We start from the raw sequence: 14781 nt of genomic DNA, 5'->3' as shown, positions 1-14781 counted from the left end.
AAAGATACAGAGAAAAGGAGAGAAAAAGAAAGTAAAAAATAAAGATAAGAAAGATAAAATAAACTGTTCTCAAAAAACTGAGTCTCATTGTTATTTTGTACACAGTATCATATCATTATATTTTGTTTCCTTAATTTCATTCAGAATTTTATTGTTTTGTTTATTGTCTATACATTAAAAGAATAAGTCAAGGTCTGCCAGGAGATTTTTGCTATCACAATAATTTTTAAAATATTCTTTAAATATTGTCCATTCATTATTCACCTTCTGCACTGAGTACCCTCTAACTCTCCCCGTCATTTTTGCCAGTTGAATATATTCTAACATTTTTACCTGCCATTCTGATTTTGTGGGTGTCTAGTCTTTTTGTGAAAGGGAATTTGAATATCTTTTAAAATTCATTATGTATTGTAATGGCTTGTTGTAATCTTCAAGCCTAGTCAGAGGAATTTGCCATTCTCCAGGCACCTGGCTTAGATTACTTATTGACCTCCCTGTCTGCGACTCCCGGCAGGAGACAGGCGGGGTCTCTATCGGCGATCCTCCTCAAACGTGAGAAGAACACACCACTCTTCCCTCCTCCCTGTCTTCCCCAGGAGGGGGAAAGAGACAGACAGAAATGTATTTACATGCCTTTATTTCTGTCTATGCAGCAGTACAGAGAAACACGTCTGCACTCTCCAAACACCAACAGCAGAGAGAGAAACTCCACCCCTGTACTTCCAGTACATGTCAGGTGACACTCTGAGCTAACATCCGGTGCTCAGTACAGTGAATAGGCTGTCCCTTTGCTCCCACGGTACAGTCCCAAACATCAACATCCTGTTTGGCTTTCCAGCCAGCTGCAGCTCGCTGCATTGCTCCTTTTTCGTAACATGGCTTGGGTCTCTCCCACAGATGCGAGACAACTCCGGCAGTCAATGATTTCAGATTTATTGCTTAAACAAACAAATCATGATGGAGCTCAGCTACTTAGTGTCATCCTTCAAAGAAGCAGTTGCCAGGACTGAGCTCCGCCCCCTTTCCCCCTAACAAGAAACTCCCCACTTCCACTTTCTTTCCTTTTCTCGCCTCTTGCAAAGTCTCGAGAGCCTACGAGTCTTTGGAGAGGTGATAGGCGGTCTTTCCGAGTCTGAGTCTGTGCTTGAGCTGACAGGCTGCGTTTTTCCACTTTGGACTCTCCCTTCTTTGATCTCTGTGTTCAGAGATCAAGTTATGGCCTGCCGCCGCCTCCTCAGTTCCACATTCCAGCCTTATCTCTTCTCCCTGTCTGCCAGCATTCCCATTCTCTGTCAGCAAAGGGACGTAGCTGACATATATGATGTCCCAGAACGCTCTGATTTTTTTCACATTTCCACAACATATGCAAATATGTGTCGGGATCTCCGCTCGGCCAAGCTGAGGCGGTATATTCTGCAGGGTTTTTCCCCCAGCTTCTTTGATTCAGACCGTGTCTGTTTGTTTTCCAAATCTATATATTTTCCCAAACAGATGTGACTGGCTATGGGAGTGGCATCGGGGATTGCTGACCATTGCCATGCTCTTTTGACCCAGTGTCCTGCCGGCTGCACCTTAATGCACGCTGGCAATCTCGGACAAGCCGCAGGTCTTCGAGACAGTCCTCCCCTACCCTGGGGAGGCTGCCAGAGCTAATTACCCCCATATCAGCCCTGAATTATCGGCACGGCCAGTGTCCGGTCTTATGGGTGTCAACCATTTCCCACTGCCGGAAACAGGAAGTCCAAGGCTTCTAGACCCTTGACCTTTATTATTTCCTGTGATGTGGACACTATGCTTCTGTTGATGTAGCCTAGAGTCAATTTGGAGAATAGATGACACGGTGGAAACTGTCGTACTTTAAGAAATGGGTTTATTCAGCTACCGTATTTTTCTGTGTATAAGACACCCCCATATATAAGCCCACCCCTATTTTTTGAGCCCAAAATTAAGAAATAAATAATTACAACATTCTGTGTATAAGACAACACCCAATTTTAAACTTAAAAAATTTGGGGGAAAATATAGTCTTCTACATGGAAAAATAAGTATTTACACCTTCAGTCTGCATGGAAGGAGTCCAGATCTTACAGCATTGTTAGTTCAAAAGGCAGCAGTATAGAAAAGGCAGCCTCTCTCTCCAAGATGGACCTCTCCTCCCCCCTCTTTCTTCCCCCCAGAAACCCCTTGCCCTCCCCCAGAGCAGGTACCATGGCAACCTCCCCTGTGTTCATTCATACCTAGGGGCAAGAGGGAAGTTCCCTTGAATTGTTAATGACCCCTATAGTACTCTTGATAGCCTTGGGTCAGCCAGGTTGATTTGCATAAGCCAGCCCAGGAATTATCTGTCTGGAACAGCTCTGCAGTTTATGTTTTTATCCATAACCCAATTAATCAAAATCCTAGCATTTATTCATTCCGAGGGTTTAACAATAGCATAAGCTTTGCTGTTGCATCACACTGTTGACTCATGTTCAGCCTGTGGTCCACCAAAATCTCTAGATCCTTTTTGAATGTACTTGTTAGTAAGCCAGGTGTCCCCCATACTATATTTGTGCATTTTCTTCTTGACTAAGTGCAGAACCCTACTGAAATTCATTTTGTTAGCTTGGGTTCAGTTTAGGTTGTAAAAAGAGGACACATTTGCTGATTTCTGCTTTTAACTATGGGTCGCTATTAGATTCAGGTAGGTAGCTGTGTTGATCTGACGCAGTCGAAATAAATAAATAAATTGCCCAGTAGAACCTTAGAGATCATACTTAGTTGGTCTCTAAGTATGTTCTGGTTATAAGCTTTTGTGTGCATGCACACTTCTTCAGAGCTTCACCAAAGCTTATACCCAGAACATACTTAGCCTCTAAGGTGCTACTGAACATTTTTTTATGGATCGCTATGACGACACTGCCCATGAAAAAGAGGGCATGTCCTGGAAAAAGAGGACAATTGGCAACCCTAAATTCTGATTCTTTCTTCTGTGGCATTAGCTATCCCTCCCAGTTAGGTGCCATCTGCAAGTCTGATGAGCATTCCCATTGCTTGACAATAGATCAAGCTTGCTCCCTGTACATTTCTAAAATATTGTGGTCTGATCTTCCTACCAGCCTCTCAGACCTAGAGGCTGTCAGCAGCCCAGCTGGTACAGAGGTGGTGACCTCACAGAGGACCAGGTAAGCAAAAGAGGGGAATGTGCTCATGACCTCATAGAGCCCATGGGGGAGGGGGATAAGCTGTTCCTCCCAAATAGCTACCCAGTAAAAGGAAGCCACTGAGACTCTCCCATCAAATACTGGGAGTTGATGAAGTGGATAATTTAAGAAGAATTAAAATCAAAGGACCCTATCAGGGTGAGTGAGGAGCCAAGCAAAGACCTCTCCCCTCCTTTCGATTCCCTCCTCCAAATGACCCCTGGGCTGGTTATGGATGCGGGAAAACACATTAGCTCCACCATGACAAAACCTCCTGGTTTTCTCCCTCCATGTTTCCCAATGAACTGTATTTCTTAAGAAACCAAACCAAACCCGGAAAGAGAAAGTGTGTTTTGACATGCAGTGTCCTAACACTCCGACCGACTTTCCCGAGAAGTCATTGAAGCAGTCTTGATTTTTCACATTCAATATAAGCTTTTATTTTAGACACCTATAGAACAGGAAGCACCATTTTCAAAATACTCACTTTTTCTAGTCTCTTTCTAGCAACATATTCACATATGGTTTTTGTCATCTGAGTGCCACACTTTTATTTTTCCAATTCATCAGTATTCATCTTTTTGCCATGGTAAGGGCATGGAATGTCCACTCATATTGTCCTTTCGTAAGGTTCCATTTCCTGGGTATATAATTCAAAAGGATATTTTACATTGTAAATGTAAGATTATTCCGTACAGTTTTGTTGATAGTTTCTGTTACCTTCTGCCAAAAATCTTTCAATATAGGACAATGATAAAAACATAGGTTTTGGGAAAACATTGTACTGATTGCACCTCCAACAGTTAGATACCTTCGAGAGCCCTTTACTAAACAAATGTGATGGGGCCCAGTATATTCCAAATTTTATTTTTTGTTGTATGAGCCTCAATTTAAGGTACAAAGATCCCCTGTTAAGGCACTTAAAAGAGTTTCCTACTGTGAGGTGAAAATTGAGGTCTCTAATTCTTTATCCCATCCCTCCTTCAGTACCTGTATATCAAATTGATTTATATATGTTGATGGCCGTTTTTTGCTGCATAAGAATGAATCAACTGCTTTCTTATCTCTGGGGTCTCTGAGGCTGTAAAAGTAGCTGTTTCGTAGATGGTGGTTAGCAATACCAGGAGATATTGCCATTGTAGGTAGTCTGTATTTGTCTCTTCAAAAGGAATATGTATAAAATACATCCTCTTCATTTATCAGCTGGTCTAACATTAATATACCCAAATTCATCCACCTCTTCCATACAACCATTTCTTTCCTGATTTTTAAAGATGGGTTTCCCCACAAAGTCATTTTGTCATGGGAGAAGAGGTCAAATGTATATTTTTTGGACATGTGATGCCATATTGTTCAAATTGATGTTATTGTTTCAATAGTACCTTAACGTATTTAGACCCGAGTGCCGCCCATCTTTCTTGCAGTGCTACGTAGGAATATTCTAAGGTACCCAATCTGGACAGTTATATTCAGTTGTGGGTCTCCAGAGTTGTGTACCTGACAGTAAATATGCTTGGTGATACACTTCTTAATCTGGGATCCCAAATCCTCCTTTTTTATGAATTCTTGGAACTGAAGAGCCCCAAATGCATTTTCTAAACAAAGATTTAATATTGTGAAAGTATTTGCTCGGTATATGAATTGGAATTTCTCTTAAGATATAAACTAGTCTAGGTATTATGTTCAGTTTAAGAGCATTGACCTTTCTCCACAGGGTCAGGTTCAATAACTGCCATCTCTTGATATCCATTGATAAGTCATGATACATTTCATTGATGTTTAACAATGCTAATTTAGATAAACCTTGTGGTATTAACAACACACGGTTGACTCATGTTCAGCTTGTGGTCCACCAAGAACCCTGGATCCTTTTCACATGTACTGCTACTTAGCCATGTGTCCCCAATCTTCTATTTGTGCATCTGGTTCTTCCTGCTTAAGTGCAGAACCTTCCCTGTTGAAATTCATTTCATTAGCTTGGGCCCAGCTATGGAGAGTGCCCAGCTATGGGGCTGTACTGTTGAGTCTGGGTCAAGACAAATAGGGACTTGCTTTACTAAACTATAGTCGCTCTTGTGTCTGCTTCTTCCTTGGCCCTCATTCCCACACAGAACAACATGCATGTGAGCAGGGCACAGGGCGTCCTACTGCTGGCTGGCCTCTTAACTTACGTTGTGATGGGTGCCTTCGTCTTTGAGCTTCTGGAGAACGATCACCACAAAAAAGTAGAAGAGGCAACGTTTCACATGAAGGAGGAATTTTTTTTGAACTACACCGCTCTCACCCCAGAAGAGGTGGAGTTATTCATACAGGTAAGGTATTACTTTAGCAAGACTGAAAGGGATGACCATGGCATGACACCAGAGGTTAAGAGGTCAAAAAGTATATATGGGGGGAATACAGTTTAGGAGGTGGGAATTGAGGTGGGGACAGAATCAGTGGCCAGCATAGAGCCTTCTTTCTGCATGTGGAATGTTATCCCCGTGGAGGATTAGGCAAATTGATGGAGTGTATGTTTTTGGAGGAAGGAGAGAAACACTTAGTATTGAACTTGATATATAAACAATACAACTTCTGACAGTGTTGCCATCAGTGCTATTTTTCTTGAAAAAACGGTGCCGGGAGATCTTGGAACTCACCATGAACACCTCCTTCCTTCTCCGATAAATGCAATGCTGCCCACTTGAGAGGTGACAGAACTGAGTTCCAGAGAGTTCAAGCTAAAAAAAAGCCCTAGTTGCCATCCTGACAAGTCAAGACTTGTCTTTAAGTCTTGTGTAAGGAGTGTAAGGAGTCTACTTTATCACTAAGCTTTGAGGGTGAAACCGCTGCATCACTTTCAACAACTCAAACATAAATCACAGTTTTCACTGGGAAAGCTTGGTGCAAACCACAAGCAGCGGCCTCGGTCCAGTATACCTGAAGGAGCATCTCCACCTCCAACGTTCTGCCCGGACACTGAGGTCCAGTGCCGAGGGCCTTCTGGCGGTTCCCTCACTGCGAGGAGCCAAGTTACAGGGAACCAGGCAGAGGGCCTTCTCGGTAGTGGCACCCGCGCTGTGGAACGCCCTCCCACCAGATGTCAAAGAGAAAAATAAGTACCAAACTTTTAGAAGACATCTGAAGGCAGCCCTGTTTAGGGAAGCTTTTAATGTTTAATAGGTTATTGTATTTTAGTGTTTTGTTGGAAGCCGCCCAGAGTGGCTGGGGAAACCCAGCCAGATGGGCGGGGTATAAATAATAAATTATTATTATTATTATTATTATTATTATTATTATTATTATTATTATTATTATTATTATTATCTCCCCTTGGGGTGTGGGCCTTTGCCTGGAAAGAGTGGAGGAAAAGTTGAGTGTGCATAAGCCCTATGCCTACCAGTTACTGGGGGTGACAAGTGAAGGGAGGGCTGTTGTGCTCAGGTCTTGTTTGTGGGCTTCCCATGAACATTGGGCTGGTCCCTGGGGGAAGAACGTGCTGGACTGATCCAGAAGAAAGTCCCTTGTGAATGCATCGTGATTTGGTTAGTGGTATCTGGTGATAATCAGAGGAGGGGCTATTCCTATTGTTGGAATATTCAAACTGAGTCTTGCGTTCAATTGCAGAAACTGGTAAAAGCTGTTCGGTCGGGAATAGATCCAGTAGGAACCCATCCTCATGAAAAACACAGCAGCTGGGATTTCACTCATTCTTTCTTCTTCGTGGGCACTATGTTATCCACAATTGGTAATTTGGTTCTTTCTTTCTTTAAATAATATTTATTAAATTTCCATTTTAACAATCCAATCAAACCATATTATATATTCCAAATTATACAAATTATCCAATAATCGAACAGTTCCAATATTATGCCTAATAAATTTTGAGCTGACTTCCCATGCTTCGAGATCTGAGGGAATCCTAATCACCTCATAATTCTGCTGCTTTTCATAATCATTACAATAATTCCCATAATTCATTCTGATGTTAATCATTATTTTCAACAGCCTCTGCGTTCATTCTGCAAGTGAGTTAAGTAAAAACAATATATTTCTGTGTGGGTTTTATGTCCCCCCCCCTTCTTCTTCTTTATGCTCCCAATCTGTAATCCAAGCTTCCTCTATGTAAATTCACATCCTCTCTTCTCAAGCTGGTGTTTCTGCCAAATCAGTCCAGGAGACTTCCACTGTAGGCGGCTGCCATATTGACATGCAGTCCAAATAGAATCAAATCAGGGCGTCTTCCCTATGTTGTTCCTTAACCAGCTGCTATTCAAACATTAGCTTTTCTCGGAGGTGGTTTACCAAGTAAATCTGTAAATACAAGTATCGAAGAGTAAAATATTAGAGGTTTACACACCCCCACACCCCCGTAGCTATACAATTTGATTCAGCTAGCTGGTCAATCTACTTTCAGTTTCCCTCCTGGCTCCCTGCCAAATTAATGCTGCGTAACAAATCTCCCAGGCAAATATCCAGAACTCTTTGGCATCTCTCCAGTTGTTAATGAGAAGTCGCTTCTACTCCAATATAATAAACCAGGGAGTCTTTTGATCTTCTTCCAGGAAACCAACAGTCAAAAACCTTGATTTTCCTCCCCCGCCCCCCAGTAATTTCCACACAGTTAGTAATTATTAGAGTTGTTAAAACCTTATTATATCAACAAATGCAAGATTTTTAATCTCGCTTGCTTTCATAAAAAAATCCGCTAGTCGTTCCTTCCAGAGGGGATTTGCCAAATGTTATCACGTAGGCAAATATCGAAGTAAAGTAAATAAAGGCTCACACCCACTTTCTGTTCCGTCAGACTGGCACCTCAGATGATAATCCCTTTTCCATTCAAGTCTTCAGAGGCTGAATTAATTGTTTAAATCCAATTTTTCATCTTAAGAAACGGAGACTTGTTGCTCGTGGAGACAGCTTCAGAGAGTGACAGAATTGTGTTGGGACTTTCCATCCAACACCCCCCCCAGCCCCTTATTCCTTCTGGATTTGGGGCCAGGTGTTGGGCGACCACAGATCAGACTGCTCCCTCCGGCCCTGGAGGGGTTTAGGAGGCTGATTACTCCCATCTCAGCCTCTAATTACCCGTGTGAAATGGAGACGATGGAATTTTCAGCCATCTTCCGTAGCAACTAGCCAGAAGTGACAACAGGTAATTTGTTCTGGCTGGCTTCTCCCTGAAAATAATATGCAGGGCCTCCGACTGGTCTCGCTCAGATAAATTGTGTTAAGCTGCAGGCTTTGCTTTTTTTCTTTCATCATCCTTCAAATCTCATCTTTGCATAGGATTGCCACTTCTTTCCAGTAAGCTACAAAATACACAAGAAACCACACACCCCTTTTTGTCTGGATGAATTCCTTCAATGCAGAAAACCATGCACTTAATGAGTGGGAGAACCTACCCTGTTAGCACTGTCTAATCCAGAGCTTTCCAAACTTTTCATGTTGGTGACACACTTTTTATACATTTTGTGACACAGTAATTCAGTTTTACTAGCAAACTCGTGGTTAAACTAATTCTTTTCCATCCTTTGCATGACACATCTACAAACTGCAGCTGAAACACTAATGTGCTGTGACATACAGTTTGGAAAGCTCTGGTTAAGCTTTCTGGTGTGAAGCACAATTCTACTATTCTACGATTCTATGAATTGCCAGATGCTTGGTGGTTTTTCCCTGTGAGTTCAATTCTACCTGTACACAAGATCCTTTCTCTCTCTATCTCTGCCATATGTTGATCAATATTTTCCCCCAAAGGTTCTATGAGTTTTAAAGAATTCTGGTCTTTCTCTGATACATTTTCATTCCCCATTCTGTGCATCTCATCTGTGAGCTCTTGCAATTGTTCATCCAATAATTGTGGGATGATACCAACAATCAATGTCTTTGCCATAATGAGTTCTGTTCATCTCTCCCTTAGCAGCCTCTGCTTTGAAAACTTGTGTCTGTCCCTTTAAGTAAACAGTGCATTCCATTCCAACGGTTTGAGGGTGAATCCTGACAAGACCGAAGTATTTCTTTCTGCGCAACAGGGGAAGCCACCCAGAATGGCTGGGGCAACCCAGTCAGATGGGCGACACATAAATAATAAATTAAAATTATATTATTACTATTCCCATACTAGTGGATTCAATCTTTTATAAGCAGCACCAGGATGGAGAGTTAAAAGTAATATAAGATTAAGATTTTAAGCTAACAAGATCATCCTTATCCGTTGGTAAACGTTATTGATCATTGATAATTTAAGATAAGCTTTTTGCTTTGTTTTTCAGCCTCTTAATTAATGACTCTTCTTACATCAGCAGCCAATTTGCATTTTGGATAAGAATTAATTAACAAGAATTAAGTATATAGATCAGTCAAGTCTTAATTGAGTGCAATCTCAAAAGAAGCTAAAATGGAGGTTTTGCTGAGCAGATGCTCGGAAGGCTTACTCTGAGGGCTATTATGGGTATCTGGGCACAATGGTGGTTCCTCTGTTTGATACACTCCTTGTTTGCCCTATTTCATCACCAATCATCAAATACATTTCTAAATTTATCCCAAAATAAATATTTTGTAATTCATTTTTTAATCCAATAACTGTATCACAAATTTTGAAGAACTGAAAAACCTGAAGGTTAAGCATGTTTCAATTCACAGGCCAGTCTGGGCACACAGATCAGGTCAGGTCACACTAGAATTGAGAGAAATCCAATTCCTAGAGCATTTACAAGTCTTTTGGGGCTTGGGAATTGTAACTGATTTTAGCCATTGTTATGTGCCAGCGTGGTTGCTCGAGAGCGAAGAGGCAAGTCTTCCACTGGTCTTTTCCAGGCTTTATTATCGGTACAAAAACATCTACAGTGCAGAGCGTCTCAAGTCCATGTCTGCTCAGTCGCTAGCAGAATCTGGGAGTGGGCAGTCCTTAAACTTTCCCCAGCATAAACTTTGACCCTCATCCTTCTCCTCCCCTCTCTGCACGTAAACCGACTGCGCAGAGAGGGCATTAGCAAAGGGGGACTTGCCTCCCCCCGCTTTGCTCAGGCTCGGTGTTGCGGCTCTCTCTAACATCTTCCGATCCCTGCATCCCCTCCTCGCTGGAGGAAGAGCTGCTTCGCACAATCTTTGGAGGCTCCCTGTAACCCAACTGCCCTTCCATCTCTCGCCTCTGAGCTGATGGCAGTTCCCTGACAGCCATGATGGGGACAAATGGAGGACCTCCGCTCTCTCCTCACTGCAGATGAACCTACATTTGTTTTCATTGCCATGAAAATGCAGTGAACTCCTGATTCACATTACAAATATATTATCAATCATTTGGTGTGTTTTTTAAAGGGTTGCCATGATGAGTCTCCATTTCACCCAATGTTTCACAAGGTCTCTAAAGTCATTCCTGCACACTTGGCCTCTTCCATTGCATCTCAGGTCAGTTCTTCTACAGTGGGCCTGTCCAGTCCAAGGAACAGGAGGGAGAGACTTGAAGCTCCCACATAATTATCCTAACACCAAGTGCATCGGCATAAAGGAGGTCAGTGAGTGCAGTACATAAAATAAATACATTGGGCCGTATTCAAGGCTGCCATTTCAATTGTGCACAGACCTCTGCTTGCACAATGAAACTTACCCCTCTTCTCCTCTCTGTACCCCTCTGAGCATCCTCAATGTCTGCTCCAGAGGGTATGGGGATCCTCTGGAGCAGATTTGGGGGTTGTACAGGAGAGAGGAAAGGAAGGAACAGTCAGTCTCAATGTACATGCTGCTCTCCACTGGAAACAACCCTTCGTAGGGACCCTGCTCTGTAACTTCTCTTGTTGTTGTTTAGTCGTTTAGTCGTGTCCGACTCTTTGTGACCCCATGGACCAGAGCACGCCAGGCACTCCTGTCTTCTACTGCCTCCCGCAGTTTGGTCAGACTCATGTTTGTAGCTCTGAGAACACTGTCCAACCATCTCATCCTCTGTCGTCCCCTTCTCCTTGTGCCCTCCATCTTTCCCAACATCAGGGTCTTTTCCAGGGAGTCTTCTCTTCTCATGAGGCGGCCAAAGTATTGGAGCCTCCGCTTCAGGATCTGTCCTTCCCGTGAGCACTCAGGGCTAATTTCCTTAAGAATGGATGTGTTTAATCTTCTTGCAGTCCATGGGGCTCTCAAGAGTCTCCTCCAGCACCATAATTCAAAAGCATCAATTCTTCGGCGATCAGCCTCCTTTATGGTCCAGCTCTCACTTCCATACTAACTTCTCTAGGTACGGTAATTGGCAGATCGACAGTTGTTGACGTCCTTTGCAACACATTATTCATCTTTCAACAGGCTATGGAAACCTCTGTCCCCAAACGAAAGAAGGTCAGCTCTTTTGTGTTATTTTTGCTCTCTTTGGAATCCCCTTCAACCTCCTCTGCTTGAACTATATTGGCTCTTCAGTCTCAGGAATCTGCGAAAGCTGTGCAGAGAAACTGTATGGGAAAGAAAACAAGGTAATTCAGTTACTTTATCTGGAGATCATTTCTAATCTTACCAGTCACAAAATGGAGGCCAACATAGACTGCTGCTGCACTCGGGTCCTGTATGCAGGTTTCCTGTGGGCATCTGGTCAGCTTCGATGAGAACAGGATCCTTGACTAGATGGGCCCTTGCCTGATCCAGCAGGGCTCTTCTTCGATCTATTATTTTGCATATATATATGCATATATGATTAGGAAGACAAGAATAAATTAGACATGTGCATTATGCCCTCTAATTAAGCGAGGAAGATTAACTCTTGCTCTGCCTTCAAATAAGAATGAGTGAAACCATCATAGAGCTCGACCACCATAAATTGTGACATCAACAGGAAAATGTGCTCCAGATGAAGTCTAACTAGGGTGGAATTATTATTATTTATCCGTTAATGCAGCCTAAAATCACAGTGCATGGTTGTAGGTCGAGAGAATTGAGCTCTGTTGCATGAGACCTGCCTTTTTTCTTTTCTTTTCTTTTTCTTTATTTTTCAGAAAACAGCAAGATACATTTTCGTGTTCGTGGGTGCGGGAATTCTAATGTTTCTTATTTTGCCAGCGTTCTTCTTTCAATGGATGGAGGGCTGGAATTATAGTGAAGCTATCTATTTTACATTTATTACCCTCAGCACCATTGGTTTTGGAGACTATCTAATAGGTAAGGCTTTCAAAATACTTTCATATTGTGGGCTTAACAGGTTCTACAGATAATACTAGGTCATCTGTGGCCTCAAGGGACTGGTGTCAACCAATCTGTTGTACTGAAGAATATGAAAGCTCAGATCAGGTTTCATCCAAAATGATGGCTTGCAATGATTATAATTTGGAACCCAAACCATATTTTAAGCTTCTCAAGTACAGATGATCCAGGGTCTGGAAACCAAGCTTTATGAGGAATGGTTGAAGGAGCTGGGTATGTTTAGCCTGGAGAAGAGGAGTCTGAGAGGCGATATGATTGCCATCATCAAATATCTCAAGGGCTGTCACATGGAAGAGGGAGTATGTACATGGAAGAGGGAGTATGCTTGTTTTCTCCTGCTCTGGAGGGGAGGACACAAACCAATCTCTTCAAGTTACAAGAAAAGGGATGCTGACTAAACATTGGGGGGGGGGGGAATTCTGACAGTAAGAGCTGTTCAGCAGTGGAACAAACTCCCATGAGATGTGGTGGACTCTCTTTCCTTGAAGGATTTTAAGCAGAGGTTGGATCGTCATTTTTCATGGATGCTGTCCTTAAGAGTCCTGCGTTGCAGGGTGTTGGGCTAGTTGCAGCAAACATGAAAGAAAGAAAATGCTTTCCTGGACAGTGATTTTGCACAGTTCTCTTAGCTAGCAACTGCCACAACTGCTGCCTGTGACCAACAACTGGAGCAAACTGTTGCTAACAAAATAAACTAGAATCTTTCTGGTATAAAACTCAGAGTGCTGGTGCTGACCTTTAAAGCCCTAAACGGCCTCAGCCCTGTATACCTGAAGGAGCGTCTCCACCCCCATCGTTCAGCCCGGACACTGAGGTCCAGCTCTGAGGGCCTTCTGGTGGTTCCCCCCCGTGGGAAGTGAGATTACAGGGAACCAGGCAGAGGGCCTTCTCAGTGGTGACACCCTCCCTGTTGAACACCCTCCCTTCAGATGCAAGGAGATAAAGAATTACACAACCTTTAGAAGACATCTGAAAGCAGTCCTGTATAGGGAAGTTCTTAATGCTGTTTGTTTTATAATGTTTTGATATATGCTGGAAGCCTCCCAGAGTGGCTGGGGAAACCCAGTGAGATAGGTAGGGTAAAAATAATAAATTATTTTTATTGCACAGAATTTTGCTTAATGGTTGCCACCAATTTGATTTTAATTAATTTTTATAATGAAATGTTTTTAGAATGTTGGATTATTTGACTGTTGTTAGCTGCCCTGAGCCTGGCTTCGGCTGGGCAGGGCGGGATATAATTAAAATTTATTGTTATTGTTATTGTTATTGTTATTGTTATTGTTATTGTTATTGTTATTGTTATTGTTATTGTTATTTAGCAGGAAGTTATAGGATGTGCACCGATTGGAAATGTGGTAGCACAACCAGGCTCAAACAGCATCATGAGCCCAAACCACCATGAACAGGCAATAATAAGGACATTGGCAGTTTCCTGTGTTCGTCTTCCCACAATTCAGTGGTAGAAATGTGTTTTTAAATGTATGGTGTGAAAATGACCTAATGAGGTTTGGATAAACTGAGTTGGCGGGTCCTTTAAATCACCTCCTCACACATTATTGTTGCTTTTCTTTGTGTCTCCAGGGATGAAGCATGACAGAACCTATTTTCCAGGCTACCAGATGCTCGCAGCCGTTTGGATCGTTGTTGGTCTGGCCTGGTTAGCTGTGCTGTTTGAACTCGTATCTTCATTCCTGGCACCTGTGGAACCGAAAACAAGCTCACAAAAAGACAGCAGAGGGTAAAAATAACACCGCCCCAAAGGAGTCAGTCTGCTACATGACCACTCGAGAAGAATTTATCATTTCATTCAGGTGGAGACTGACATAAAAATGAGTTGCACTCAAGAATTTCAACTGAGCTTTTTATAATTTTATGCCATCGTGTCATTCTGCTGATTCCTTAAAAACTCACTAGTTGCTCTTTAGGTTATGCAGTTCCTAATAAACTGTGAAGTAGCCTGGTATTCTGCAACCAAGAGAGGGAGGGGGGTCTTAATTGGATTCTCAAAACTGGAATGTGTGCAGAGGAGAGCAACCAAGATGATCAAGGGTCTGGAAACCAAGCCTTATGAGGAGTGGTTGAAGGAGCTGGGTATTTTTATTCTGGAAAAGAGGGGACTGGGGGAGATATCTCAAGGGCTGTCACATGGAAGAGGGAGCATGCTTACTTTCTCCTGCTCTGGAGGGCAAGACTCGAACCAATGGCTTCAAGTCACAAGAAAGTAAACATCTGGAAGAACTTTCCGACAGTAAGAGCTGTTCAGCAGTGGAACAGTCTCCCTCCCTCACCATTTATATATATGTGCCATCACCAAAAACAGTGGAGGGTTCTGAAGGGCTAAAGAATAATTGTCTAGGGGCCAGATCAAGCTCCCAAACTGGGAGTTGGCCATCAGTGAAGTATAACCGCCCCTGAAATATGGAATTGCAGGGGAAAGCTC

The 14781-nt window shown here is 42.7% G+C and overlaps 2 protein-coding genes across 2 annotated transcripts in view; both read left to right on the top strand.

Annotated features, from left to right (window-relative positions):
• Positions 1–14781, top strand: part of LOC309343863 (potassium channel, subfamily K, member 16-like) — a 104673-nt gene that overhangs the window by 39688 nt on the left and 50204 nt on the right. The gene's annotated exons all lie outside the window — the stretch shown is intronic.
• LOC309343875 (potassium channel, subfamily K, member 16-like) lies at positions 3204–14316 on the top strand. The gene is made up of 6 exons (XM_081866045.1): positions 3204–3341; positions 5294–5494; positions 6789–6909; positions 11454–11617; positions 12134–12296; positions 13923–14316. Exons 2-6 carry the CDS (start codon positions 5300–5302, stop codon positions 14081–14083), a joined length of 804 nt encoding a protein of 267 aa, XP_081722171.1. The 5' UTR covers positions 3204–3341; positions 5294–5299; the 3' UTR covers positions 14084–14316.

This window comes from Podarcis erhardii (genome assembly GCF_964252035.2).
Source record: "Podarcis erhardii genome assembly, chromosome: 1".
In the NCBI taxonomy this organism is placed as follows: domain Eukaryota; kingdom Metazoa; phylum Chordata; class Lepidosauria; order Squamata; family Lacertidae; genus Podarcis; species Podarcis erhardii.
This window is presented reverse-complemented; position numbering and strand designations above follow the sequence as displayed.